Source organism: Mixophyes fleayi, chromosome 7 (assembly GCF_038048845.1).
Source record: "Mixophyes fleayi isolate aMixFle1 chromosome 7, aMixFle1.hap1, whole genome shotgun sequence".
In the NCBI taxonomy this organism is placed as follows: domain Eukaryota; kingdom Metazoa; phylum Chordata; class Amphibia; order Anura; family Limnodynastidae; genus Mixophyes; species Mixophyes fleayi.
Window position 1 is genome coordinate 37,277,827 of NC_134408.1, and position 14,512 is coordinate 37,292,338.

General features: G+C 42.7%; 1 protein-coding gene across 1 annotated transcript; it reads left to right on the forward strand.

The window, feature by feature from the left end:
* Positions 1-7,563: 7,563 nt before the first annotated feature.
* BRI3 (brain protein I3) lies at positions 7,564-14,195 on the forward strand. Its single transcript, XM_075179677.1, has 3 exons — positions 7,564-7,919; positions 11,192-11,297; positions 13,173-14,195. Exons 1-3 carry the CDS (start codon positions 7,760-7,762, stop codon positions 13,303-13,305), a joined length of 399 nt encoding a protein of 132 aa, XP_075035778.1. The 5' UTR covers positions 7,564-7,759; the 3' UTR covers positions 13,306-14,195.
* The last annotated feature ends 317 nt before the right edge of the window (positions 14,196-14,512 follow it).

Consider the following 14,512-nt stretch of genomic DNA (forward strand, 5'->3'; position numbering starts at 1 on the left):
AGTGATGTCCCGGTCGTCATAGCGACGGCCGGGACGGAGGTAGGGGAGTCGCGGCGGCTGGGCACCACCGAGGCTCGTAACACACACATCTTACAATCATTTTTCCTACCTTTCTTCCTCCCTGCTTCTATTAGCTGGTGATATATCACCTAATTCAGGTCCCCCTCTGAACGCTACAGAAATCCAGCAAACCTCAAACACATCACCTGTCTCCTCTCTCTTCCAAAGTCCTTTAAATGTGCCCTTTGGAATGCACGCTCTGTTTGTAACAAACTTACCTCCGTACACAATCTCTTCCTCTCAAACTACCTCAACCTTCTAACAATAACAGAAACATGGCTCACGCAATCAGACACTGCCTCACCTGCAGCCCTTTCACATGGTGGTCTCCATTTCATCCACATTCCCAGACATTGGAGGCAGACAAGGATGTGGGGTTGGACTACTTCTCTCCCCACAGTGCAAGTTCACAGTTCTACCAAATGACCCATCACTCACGTTCACATCGTTTGAAGTACATACTGTTAGGATTTTTAACCCATTCTCTATGTGTGTTGCTGTCATCTATCGCCCCCCCTGTACCACACCAACAATTTCTTGAACACTTCTCTGCATGGCTCCCTCACTTCTTATCCTCTGACATCCCCACCATCATCATGGGTGATTTCAACATCCCTGTTGCAACCACGTTCCAATGCTGCTTCCAAACTACTCTCTCTAACATCCTCACTTGACCTCTCCCAGTGGATTGAATCCACCACTCGTCAGGATGGCCACTGATCTTGTTTTCTGTAGACTATGCTCAGTTTCTGATTTCCTTAACACTCCTTTCCCACTCTTGGCTCATCACCTTATTAGCTACTCGCTCACCCCCAGTTCTTTTACCTCCCAGTGTCAAACTCTTCCAAGCCTCCTCACAACCGCAGGAATACCAGCTCTATGGATCTTCAACAGTTTTCCACCTCTCTTCAACACCAGTTCTCCCCTCTACTGATATTTTTCCATCACTATTCAAGCATTCGATGATTACTCCTCTTTTGAAAAAACAAAATTCAGACCCAAACTCTCTCAGCTCCCAACCCCTCCAAGCTTCTCGAGAGAATTGCCTACACTTGCCTCACTCACTTTCTTACAGCAAACAACCTACTGGATTTTTTTATTTATTAACCTATTGGATTCTCTTCAGTCTGGCTTTCGCTCTCAACACTCCACAGAGACTGCACTGACCAAGGCTGTCACTGATTTCATCACAGCAAAAACTGAAGGCCACTACTCTCTTCTAATTCTCCTGGATCTCGCTGTTGCATTTGACACTGTTGACCACTCTCTCCTCATACAAATGCTAAGTCTGGAAGGCACTGTCCAATACTGGTTCTCATCCTACCTATCTAATTGCTCTTTCAGTGTTAATTTCTCTGGATCCACCTCTGCTCCTCTTCCTTTATCAGTTGGAGTACCGCAAGGCTCAGGTCTAGGTCCTCTGCTATTCTCTATTTACACCACTTCTAACTGGAAAACTAATAAACTCCTTTGGATTTCAGAATTATCTCTATGCGGATGATACAGAAATCTATCTATCCTCTCCTGATCTTTCACCATCTGTGTTGTCTTGCGTTACTGACTGTCTTTCTGCCATTTCATCTTGGATGTCTTCTCACCAACTCAAACTCAATCTTTCAAAAACTGAATTAATAATATTCCCACCCAAAAACAGAAGTTTCCTGCCTGACATTTCTATTTCTGTTGATAACATGACCATAAATCCCACCCCGCAAGCTCGCTGCCTAGGTGTAATCCTTGACTCACAACTACCGTTTATTCCTCACATCAACTCTATATCTAAATCATGTTACATACAGCTAAAGAACATTTCCAGAATATGCACATATCTCACACAAGACACTGCAAAAACCTTAATTCATGCACTCATCAGCTCCCGCATCGACTATTGCAATTCCTTCCTTACTGGTCTTCCCAAAATCAGACTTGAACCCCTACAATCTATTTTGCATGCAGCAGCTAGATTGATTTTCCTTGCAAACCGTTCTTCTTCTGCAGAGCCACACTGTCAGTCTTTACATTGGTTGCCTTTTTTCAACTAATCCAATATAAAATTCTTCTACTAACATACAAGGCCGTCAACAAAATTGCACCAACATACATCTCCTCACTTGTCTCAAAATATCTCTCAACTCGACACCTCCGTTCTGCACAAGATCTGCGTCTCTCTTCCACTCTCATCACATCCTCCCATTCCCGGTTACAGGACTTTTTTTCGGGCTGCACCCACTTTGTGGAATTTCCTCCCTCGCACAGTGAGACTTTCTTCTAGTCTTCAAACCTTCAAGCGTTCTCTGAAAACCCACCTCTTCAGACAAGCTTTTGATATTCCTCAACCAGCATCTTAATCTCCCTAGGTTACCCTATGACCACCCTCTACACAGCTAACACAAGACAACAACCCTCTGACCAACTGTCAGGTGCCATCCCCGCTGTTCTTCCGCTTTGCGGGGACGGACGCCTGTGGAGCCTCGGTCGGGGCGCCCTGTTGCCTAGGAACAGGTGTGTCGCACCCCCAGCTGTTCCTCCATCGGGCGCATGCACCCTGGTCCGTCCCATTGCTAGGCAACGGGATGCTATTATCTGTACGTTGCGTGCCTGATCCTGCCTCCTCCAGCTTCCTCCAATCCCTGCTCCTATTTAAACCTGGTTCTGGCGCCATTAGGGTGCCAGAGTAACAGGGTTCTGTCTCCAGCATTCCTTGTGGCTATTATTGGATACTGACCCGGCGCTCCTGACCATTCTCCTGGATAGTGTATTACCGTTGTGACCCTGCTTGCTGACCATTCTCTTGTCTCCTGACCCATATTGTTCCTGCGACCTTGGCCTGTTTTGACTACCCGTTTGGATCCTCCTTTTGTACCGTGTTTTCCCGATTGGCATCTGACCCGGACCGTCTGACCTCATTATCGCTACACAGGGAACTGGCTAGTAGGACCGCAACCTGCGTGCCCTGTGCAACGAAGTCCAAACCTGCTTGCGGGGGTCCCTGGTGAACCAGGGGTTCATTAGACTCAGCACCTGCTAGTTCAGTAGCGCTAATACCGGTTAGTGGCTCTCTACACTCAGTCTACAACTAGACCTGACACCAACATTGCTGTGTGACTGATCACACAGTCCACTCAATACTTTTTGCCTTTGCATTCTAGCTGTTCCAATGTGCAATATGATGTAGCACGTGCCCTTGTGTTTCAAACTCCCATTGTCCCATAGATTGTAAGCTTGCGAGCAGGGCCCTCTTACCTCTCTGTATTACCCAGTATCGTTTTATTAATGTTTGTTCCCAATTGTAAAGCGCTACGGAATTTGCTGGCACTATATAAATGATGATGATGATTAGAAAATTAATGAGTTAAAAATCATTCTTTCCCTGCATTCCTATAGTGAAATATAACAATGGCTGCACTCTTCATAATGTGGTCCTTATATGATTTTATACTGGATGTATTTATACTCACTGGTACACTCCCATCAATCAGCCAGTGTAATACACTGCAGAAAAATTATATACCGACGTCATACACCAAGCGGCTTAGATCAATATGAATTGCTGTTGATGTTTTCATATTGTAAAGCATCTCAGGGTAAAAATATTTGAACATTTCTAGGGCTGATTCTTTTTCATACACAGAGTGGCATTAATTCCTAATTTAGATGATGATAGTTATCTAATTGGTGCAGAGAATCATTGTTGAGGCTAATCTGTATTGATAGACAACACAAAAACAGAAAGCTTTTGAAGGGGTGCAATCTGTGCCATGGACACGGGGCCCCTACCTAAATACCCTTATCCTGACTTTTAAAGTTTTTGCTGGGGAGGGGGGTAGCAAAATTTGTATAGCACTGGCAAAATACTGTACAATGCTGAGTGCAGGGACGGACTGGGACTAAAAATCAGCCCTGGCATTTAAAATACACAGGCCCACCTCAGTTCAAGCATGAAAGAAACTGTGTGCCGCCGCTGGGCGGCGGTGCCGAAAAGGCGTGGCCGCATTGTGTTGTGGGTGTGGCCAACATGGGGCATTGATACATACATTATAATAAAACATTACATTTATCACGCCATCCCCAGCCCACTGTACTTATCTATGCTTCTGTTGCTGCTGACATCCATAAGGGTGGGAACTTCCTGCAGAGTGAGCAAGGAAGCTCTTTTTCTCACGAGATTACCAAATCTTGTGATACTTAAAGCTCCTCGGCTTCCTCTGCAGGCTGTGTCCTGTCCGGGAACTGAGAGCAGCTATCAGTTCCCTTCCCCTAACCAGAGCTGGATTAAGGCGCAGGTGGCCCGGGGTATTTAAGACAGCAGGGCCCCTATTATGTAACATGGTTTTCATTTTAGACAAATACACAGGCAATACTGTGTGCACTACTGTTAGAAGCACACAGCTTTGTCTTCACAAGCAGTACGTTGTGAAGCGGGACATACCTCCCAACTGTCCTTGCAGTCAAACCAAATCCTGACTAAGTGAGACAGTCACCCAAATTCAGGACTTCCCCACCAGATTCAGGACAGTTGGCAGACTGTCCTGCTCTCTCCTACCTGTCTTGCTCACTTTCACCACTTGTAGCAGCTGGTTTCTTTAGCTCAGTTCTTTCTTGTCTTGATCCTGGAATATTGGATGCCCTATTTTGAAAAAAATGGGGTACATGAGATTTAGAAAACTCCAACCAGCCCCGGTGTTAAAACAATAGCACTCACGTTTTATAATTAGGCCTCCCTCCAGTCCCCACAAAAATAATAATATTCACATTTAATAAGTAGACCTATTTCCCTCCAACCAGCCCCAACATTAAATTAACAGTATACCCATTTACTCAAAACATATTTCCCTCCCTCCAAAGAGTCCCAGCAATAAATTAAATAGCATTAAAGTTGAATAAATATAGCCATTTTCCACAACCATCCCGACAACAAATAATTCATATTCATATTTAATAAATAGCCCTCCTCCCCAAAATCAGCCCCATATTCAATTGATACCCCTAAACCGCCCCAGCATTAAATTAAAGGTTCTTATACCTCACCTTAAATAATTAGCCCCCATCTACACTCCACCATTAAATAGCCTACCTCCCACACTATACTAAGATCCTCCCTTCCCTCACATATTATATTAAAATACTGCGCGCGCACACACACACACGCACAGCCGCCTTCCGAAAGAGCAGAGTCCTCACACCAATGGAATCCTCGATGGAGCGTCTGACGTCACTCACTGCCAACGCGTTTCGAGGCATGGATTTCGGAAGGCGGCTGTTGCGGGAGTGCTACCCGGGACACTCCGTGCTAAAGTTTTACTATCACGCTAACTGTTTCCCGGAAAGGGGTAAGAGGCCACCCATCCTCGGTGTAGAAGTCTCTTCAATATTAGAATTATACGCGGGGAGCTTTCTGTATATGTTGGCTTTTTCTTTTATGTTTATAATAAATGGTTAAAGGATTTTACACCATGGAGCATTGTTTTTTCGTCCTATTTCTATAACGGTGGAATGGAATCTGGTGTTCCGTATCGAGATTGGAAAAGAAGATATACTTCGTGACACGCTTGATTGACAGATGGTTCTAGTGAGTGTATACCCTTAAGGGGTTAAGAAGACTTTTCCTTTGCACGAGGTGTTTATATATACATTTATCCCTGATCACATGGGCTCAAAAGGAGAACGAGTCTTTTTTACATGCTCTATTTAAGGCTAGTTCCAGTAAGTGTATACCCCTAAGGGGTTTAGGAATTTTTTCTTCTCACGGGTGTTTATATTATATTATTCCCACACGGGTTTAAGAGGATAGTATTGTTCCTCCATTATCACCTACAGGTTGCACTATGTTTGTTTTTTATTTTGTTTTATGTGCATCCATCTGACGAGCCAATACAGAGGATTCAATGTTACAGAAAAGAGTGAACACATCCAGTATTTGAATTGTATGGAATTTATCAAGGACTTGAATTATATGGACATTTGATTATATGTTTATTAGTATCTGTATTACTTACCTATGGCGCCATTTTCTCTCACCCTTGTTTGACTTCCTGAACTTCTGATCCAGTGTTCTTAGGTCCTGACTCGACTTGTCTGCTACTATTCTCCTGTGTTACATTTTGGTACTTCATTGCTCAGCTGGCTTGACTATTTGGCTTGACCTGACTTCTCTAGGGATCTTCCCTATGTACCGCACTACTCGTTTGGATTGACCTGGACCAGCTGACTATGCCTGTCTACTACTGCCGCTACACCGGTGACTGTCTTGGAGAACTGCGACCTGCGTACGCTCTGCAGCGAAGCCCAAACTCCCTTGTGGGGGTCCATGGTGCCTCCCTGTTCAGTTGCGCTAATACTGGTTAGTGGCCATCTCTGCAATTCCATGACAGTGGTCATGATCCAACAAGAGATATTTATAAATACAGTGTACTTTTCCATGGTAGTTTAATGATTCCTGGGTGCAGGGCTTGCTGGCACCTGTAGTTCTGTAAGTACCAACATGCTCTGGTAACCATTGGCATGCTGACCCTTTTAGTTCTACAAGCACCGCCATATCCAAACACTTTAGGCATGCCAGGGCTTCATGTAGTCCACCAGCAAAAAACTGACTGATTTATCTATTTAATATTACATCACACCCCCCACCCCAGTGTTGTTTGGGAAGAGCCTTGTGCTTTCAGCATGGGGCTATTGTCTCCTGGGGAGGGGGTCACTTTTGTCTTTTTGCGGGCCCAGTTACCTTAGGGAATTCAGACACACGCTGGGCAGGGCTGAATGACATTATGAGGGGGGTGGGGGGGTTCCCTGTTGTGTCAGCAGCCCAACTTGTCCTAGTCCAATGCTGGTGATGGGGTTTTTCGGGGTACCCCACAATGTTAGTACCGACAAAATTGCCACTACCCGTGCTAGCACCCATAGCCAAGTCTGGTAGTGACAATTTTTAAGCACTAGCAAGATCCATGCTTATGATCATCATCAGCACGTATCTTGCACTAGGGGTCGATCACCCGTTACAGATACGCCACCTGACAGGCGTATCTATGGGTGATCCAATCTCTGAATGTACCGTAATTGCGTCAACACACCATTACTGTACTAGCCCGCTCCTTACGCTTCTTTATGCGTACTCAGTAGTAACTGTAAGCCTGCATAAGGACGTACGCTTACACATTTTTTATATGGAAATGCTTATTTTACGCGAAGAAAATGGATTTCCATGCAACCTAACCCACCACAGTCAATATTAAATGGCAGCTCCAACAATCCTAGGACCTATTTGTCAATAGGAAGTGTTATTTATAACAAGTCCAACAACAAGAGGTGTTTTAGACGAGGTCACCTCCATTTCCTCTATGTATAGACACAAATGTCCCCTCCACTTTCACTATGAGCCCAGCTGAGCTCACAGGCATTAACCCCTCGCGCGCCGCCACCCCCCACACAACAGGTGGACGTGCGCTGTCCGCGCTGCTGTCGCTTTAAGAGGCGCTTCCTGCCGGGGGAGAGTCATGCAGTTGGGAGCGGTCACATGACCCGAGTCTTGTGACTGGCCGCACACAGCACTGAGCACATTAGGAGGGAATACCTGGCAGTGTGCTGTGTATTCCTGGAAACTTGTGCGCACACCCGTCGGGAGCCCTGCTGCCGTCTGCCCCGGCTGTTATACGGAGGGGTTGTAGGAAGCCCCCTGCTCTTTCTCCACTTACTGACACTCAGCATGGATAACAAGCCCCTACTGCAGGACCGACCCCCAGCCTACTCCCCCATGGCTCAGGGGGGGTATGAATACAGACAAGCGCAGGATTACGGGACTATACCGGGAGCCCCCCAGTCTGCAGCTCTCCCACCTCCTGCATACCCTTACCCCACGGGCACGGGTGTGTATCTATGCCATCTATACCAATAGAAACCTGTGTTAGTTGCTGTATAGATCACGTTATAAGCAAATAATAGGAGTGAGAGTATGTATATAGAAATTATATATTACTTTTTATGTGTTTGTCTTGATGTTGTAGATTGTATACATAAGTATTTGAATTGTTGGCAAATATTCCATGGCCTGTCAAACATAAACCAGTACACACTGACAGTTCTAAATGTTGGGTTATGGCAGTGAAAGGTTTGTCACATTGTTGAATGTGTACATAGATATACAACAGGAAATAATATATTTACAGTGACTGGTAAATATACTTCTCTCTCTGGCCATTATTTATTAACTTTAGTTTTTTATCCCCCTGAACAGTTAATCTCATCATTTATTGGGTCCATGTTGCTAGTTGCAGAATATGTTTAATTTAATATTAGATTGAGTGTTCACTTAACTCTTACCAGGAAAAACAAATACAACACCTGTTCACAGCAATGTTTTGGTGGGCTTAATGTATTCAAGGGACCTTAAGGTACATTGACTCGCTTGTTAATCTGGCCCTGTGTTCCTATACTGGCCTGAATAACAAGGTTGTGGAGCTTGCCCTGATTCTGTTCTAAAATGTATTCACTTTTATTAATAAAACTTTTTAACCCATGGCAACTGGACTGCAATCAGTGTTTGTTTTAAGGTGCCAATATACGCAGGTTCTGAGTATCCAGACTGCATGTGACCTCTCTGTGCCTGTAATGGTTGTCAGGTAGATGCTGATTGAACACAGCTGTAGGTTGTTCCATCAGCTTTTGTCTGACAACCCAGCAGACCAGTTCTGTTTGTTTTTTCCCTGTTACCTGGCTGAAGAATTATCCATTATAGGTGCCAGAGAGGGTGGGTATCTCCTGCACTTCAGTGGTCTGTGGCTTAAGACCCATGTGATTCTATTAGCTAAACGATTACCTAACACCAATTAAGTACTTGCCTATTAAATACTCCACTGCTCCCTGTGTTAATGTAACTAAAATGTTAATTCTGTTACAGTATCTGTCTTCATTCACTTGGATTATGAAGTATTCCATACAGTTACTGTTTGTGCTTTTTATTCTCTGAAACATTGATTCATCCTACAAAATGACTGCCTCTGTGCTGTGTAGGTGACAAGTGGACTTTAATTGGACTGAAATTACCTCTACGGGGTATTCCAGCCTGAGCGCTCCAATGAGTCATTTGTTAGATATAATTTGTGCCTTTTAAAACCTTTCGTTTACAGACTATGAGCTTTTATGCAATGTGAACTTTGATTTTCATCACATGATCATTATATCATGTAGTATCATTGAGGAAGGACATGTTTAGTGGTGTATTGCCCTGAGAGCATTTTGCCTGTCGGTCAGATAAACAAGGTTTATTGCTTCCAAAAGAGAAATCAACACCACCTTTTTTTTTTTTCAAACTAATATAAACAAGACGAGGGTGGGCAAAAATCCTAGATACCGGACAGTTGTGTGGGGGTGTAATTGTGTGTTGTATGTATTTTTACTTTTCTTGTGCAGAATACAAGTGTATGCTGTAATAGTGCTTGCTTTGTCATTATCACTTATTGAGGCTAACTGAACAGATCCTCTTTGAACATATGATAAGTTAACCAAGCCATTCTTTTAGCATGCATTTGGCTAACACAAGTGCATTCCATCAAAAGCCAGTTGGAGGAAGTCTGCATTTCAGGCAGTATTCCTTTACTGGGTCTCTTAACAAAGTACCAGGGTGGTTTGTAATCACAATTCTTATTTATTGCCCCCATACATTTACAATACGGTCCCTTCACTTTCTGCACAGCAGTCTTTTGTGCCTGAGCTTCTAGTGAAGGCATCCTGTATATTGGATGTATATATTTATCTACATCAATTAGGTTTTATAATCGGTAGTTTGCATAAAGCTAACACAGAATTTTTTGTTTATTGACCACTAGAATTCTTTTCAGAACAATATTGTATAATTGTCTACCCTATCTGTACACATTTGCCTTTAGTATTTGGTTTTCAAATACAAGTAAATGTTTAGTTGCAAAATGGGCACACAAATGACATTTGGAACCAGGTGTTAGAAATAGTTTTTTTTGTTTGTTTAAACAATAGTGTGAAAATCTTGTTTTTGTACAAGGAACAAATATGTCTCTTGGCTGTGAAATCCTATCTGCGTTTGTAGCAGGAAATGGATTTCATAAATACCACTTTCTGTTCTAGAAGACTGATCAGATAATATAGATCCTAATGTATTCCTCTCTGACAGTGGTGTACTTTCAGCAGCATATCAGAGTTAGAAATGCTAAATGTTTATAGTGTGGTGTTTTCCAATGGTAAAATTTACTGTAGTCTTGCATAAAATGCTACTGTTTTAACAATATTGCATGCAAAATGTTTGTAATGTTAATATTTAACTTCCTAACTGTGTTCACTCATGGAAATATTTACAACAGTACTTGGTTTTCAAATATTAGTTATTTGCTAGAAAGAAAAACAAAACTGGTTTATGTTGCTGTCGCAGCCGGATTAACCTGAGGTCTAACTGGGCTAGAGCCCAGGGGCCTCGGACATCTGGGGGTTCCGTCGGCATTCATCGGGTCAGGGGCGTCCCCGCCCATGGCTCTGACTGTCAGCTGGTCAAGGAGAATGGCAGGCAGCTAACGGCAAATGTTATGCTGTTGGCTGCCTGCTGTCACTAGTGCTTCCGCGGCGCGCAGTAATCTCCTTACTGAGGGAACCTTGTGAGACTGAGTCATAGTCTCACTCTCATGAGATCTCCTCAGTAACGAACTTACTGCGCGCTGCGGAAGCACTACAGGGAGTGACTGAAGAACGCCTGCAGACAGTGAAGGAAGGATGGATCAAGAATAGTAGGTAAGCGCTTGGGGGAGGGGGGGGGGGGCTCGCAGCTTTATATTATGTTCTATTATATATATATATCTATCGGGGGCTCACAGTACCCTTAGCCCGAGAGCCTTATCCCCATGTACATATTGAGGTTGTTTCTGGGACAGGCTGCTGTTCTCTTCATTGCTTTGCAGCTACATAAGGAGCTTTGTGCCTCCGTTCTCAGACACTGGCTCCTAGTGAATTAGAAGGTTGAATGTGTATTAGAAGGTTGATGTGTATTAGAAGGTTGATGTGTATTGCCGGGTACATTGTAAGGTGAACCTGTTACTTCAGATTCACATGTTTGTCTTTTAAAAACAGATGTTTGTTCATTTTTTAACTTGATTTATTTACTTCCCCTCCACTCCAGGGTACATCTCATCTCCACAGACTTCCTACCCGAACCCTTACACTATTATCCAACAGCCAGCCACAGTTACTTCTGTGGTAGTGGTCGGAGGGTGCCCGGCATGCAGGTAACTTGTCTTTTATTACTTCAGATTACAATATCTGCCAGCAATGGTGTTTTTTTAATGAGAAAATGAAAGTGTTGCAGCTAGTCGTTGCCCAAACAGGTTGTAATTGAAGTCGTTGGTTCTCTTTCCATAAACACAGGTGGGTTAATCACCATTTCACTAAAACTTGGTACGTTCATGGGCACCTGGCTGGTGATCTAAAAACAATCCCTGTTGGTGACGCTTAAAGACAGGTTTGAGAACCATTAGTCTGTGGTATTTGGGCAACCTGTAGAATGTAAATGGATCTCTTACAGTTCTCCATATAGACTTAAACTGGTATACGGTGGTATATAGGGAAACATGCCTAGATCAATATTCTGCCAATGGCATTGTAAACTCATTGTGCTCGTACTCAAGGCATGTTTCAACAGAACATACCTTGTTAGTAGAATGCACAATGTACATCACCGGTGCCTACTGTTTAAGTGGCATGAAGAAAATGTCTCGGACATTGGAAGATCTCATAGGTCAGATCATGCAGGAAGCCTTTCAGCAAGTTGAAACATACTTTTTCTGGAATACGGAACACTTACTGCAATGTCAAAGTATAAAACTACTTTGTTCCTACATGAAGGGTGTTTGTGAAAATGCCTTTTCAACATGGCTATGACTTCTGTTTACAAAGGTGGACTAATTGTTGACAGTCCTCCAAGTGACTACATGTCCATTAATCATTTAAACAAAATAGGCTGGCAACCTGGCATGGATATGGTGGCTCTTTTGGGGAAACATGATTAATAACTGTATACCACATGTAACTCGCCACTATAGCAAGTAGGGAGTCCCCAATTATTACATGTATGAGACACCCTGTTAGCTACAGTTTTTTGTTTAGCACACTATAAGATGTCCAAAGAAAATCCTTTGGGGGATAGGGCCAGTTAAGCTTGTGCCTATCCCTATCGGCTTATTTTCCAGTTTTTGTGGTGGGGGCATGTGTATATATGTTTGTTATAATATGTGGTGGGTGTTTTTTTTTTTTTCTTTGTAATCTTCTGTAATATGAAGTTTTAAGTTCTTGTACTGTTGTCACAACCTTGTGTAAATGACGTTGAACAAATAGAAATAATCAGGATGTGGCTTTGATAAAATGAGACGTGGTCAGTGTTCCCTCTTGATCATGTGACTATTGCTGTACGTATATCACATGCACAGGCTGCTGTGTGTAATCAGCATTCAGGAGATTCAAATCTGTCTCTAATACGAATTACTTGCTGCTTGAGATCAGACTATGTGCCTCTGTTTACCAGCAACACTTTCCAGTCTCAGACTAAAGCAATTGGAATTATTGGGCTGTGGTTGTTTTAAAACAAAATAGTGATAGTTTTCAAATGTTAAATCCTGTGTACAATTATTTAAAAAAACAACAAAAAAAAACAATACTAATTATTTATGTTGCTATTAGACACTGTAGTTTGTTTAGTTATGGTTATTATCAATACGATCATACTATATAGATAATATTACTACAGAGATGTGATCCATTATCCAAAATGTCTGGAGTTTTCCGATAAGGTGTTTGTTTTTTGTTTTTTTCCTCCATAATTTGTATGTCTGAAATAGAGCAAGTACAAGTTTATCATCGCAGTCTTTCCACACACTGGTATTGATCTTCTCATTTAAATTGTCTAGCAGTGCTCCTCACAGTAACTGGAGGTAGAATCTCTTGGTAATTATGTTTGTGACAATCGCCAAACAGAAGCAATAATTTAACTTTCTGTATAAGTGATCTCTTAACATATGTATTAACCCCTAAAGTAAATTCATACTTGTACAGAAGGACTTTTTCTGCTTCAATCTAATGTTGATCTCATTTCCTTTTTGTCTTGCCAGAGTTGGTGTTCTGGAGGATGCCTTTACCTGCCTGGGTATCTTCTGTGCTATCTTCTTCTTCCCGATTGGAATTCTGTTCTGTCTCGCTTTGAGGCAAAGGAGATGCCCCAACTGTGGGGCCACATTTGGTTAATAGGATCGAACACGTTATCAAACCACTTCCCAATCTAATTTTAAGTACACAATCCTTCTCTTCGATGACCTAGCGCCTTTCTCTCTGGGTGTTTGATAAGTTTCTCTTTTTGTTCTGTATAGGGTGGGAGGGGAGAGCTGTGCTATAGACACACATGGAAGTGTACAGCTTCCAAACAGCAGTGCCTTCAGAGACTGTACAATATTCCCAGCTCTGCCCTGTCTTCATGTCCTGTAAGAACCTGTTGCTTGTGTTCACTTATTTGTATGTACATTTGTGTCACAGATCTGTAAGATGTATTTGGAAATTTTTTATAGTAAAAACAAAACAGCACTGTGAAAATACTAAAGTTTATGTTGTCATTCTGCGACGGAAGACCTAGAGGCTTAATTTAATAGTACAGAACAAACAATGTAAACTATAGCAGCTAGTCAGAGCTTTTTGTTGTCATTGGTTTATCTTCAGTTGGGCCGATGAAAGCTTGTATCTGTTGCTGACAAACACACAATGTAATATGTTCGGTTCCCATTGAGTTGATAAAATTGGTTCAGTTGACAAATTGGCTTCTACAGTGTGTAGGGGTTGGGTATATCTTGGTGTTATTAAACACACCTTACAGTTAGGGAAGTGTGAAAATGATCAAACCTGTTCAGCAGAATCTTTGCCTTTTGCGGAACACCGAGAACTTCGCACCTCTGCACTACATCCGGTTGCACGTGCGGCTTTGCCCATCTCTGTTTATGGCGGCTTCAGGAAACCTACTGTGGTCCGATCAGGAGCCGGAAGTCACATGTCCTCAGTCTTACACATTACAAATCCTTTTGAGATGTTTGCAGGTCAAATGATAGTTGCACATGTAACAGTAGGGAAAATAAAAAATATTGAGCTTATGTTTGCTATAAAGTGTCATCTGCATCTAAATCATTCGGTGTAAGACCTAATTGTACCTGTGACTATTTTTTTTTGTCTCCTTATTGGCTGGAGTGGCACAAGATTTCAATAAGTTAGAGATACTGCATATACCTGTGGCAAGCAACCAGCTAGATTCACTCGTCCTGACATACAGCTCTTCCAAAGGGAGATATTGTATATTCCAAACTAACGTCATGTGGTTTACAATTGGTCTCTGCCAATATGTGGGTTCTCGCACTCCACTTGTAGCTTCCCAAACCACCCCCTCCTCCCCAATCAGGCTACATGACCTACC

What these genes read in the sequence shown, in the direction of transcription:
- BRI3 (XM_075179677.1), top strand. Translation starts at nt 7,760, where the DNA reads ATGGATAACAAGCCCCTACTGCAGGACCGACCCCCAGCCTACTCCCCC. An exon ending in CCCTTACCCCACGGGCACGG is followed by an intron (nt 7,920 to 11,191) that starts GTGTGTATCTAT and finishes CCTCCACTCCAG; the next exon opens with GGTACATCTCATCTCCACAG. An exon ending in GGAGGGTGCCCGGCATGCAG is followed by an intron (nt 11,298 to 13,172) that starts GTAACTTGTCTT and finishes TTGTCTTGCCAG; the next exon opens with AGTTGGTGTTCTGGAGGATG.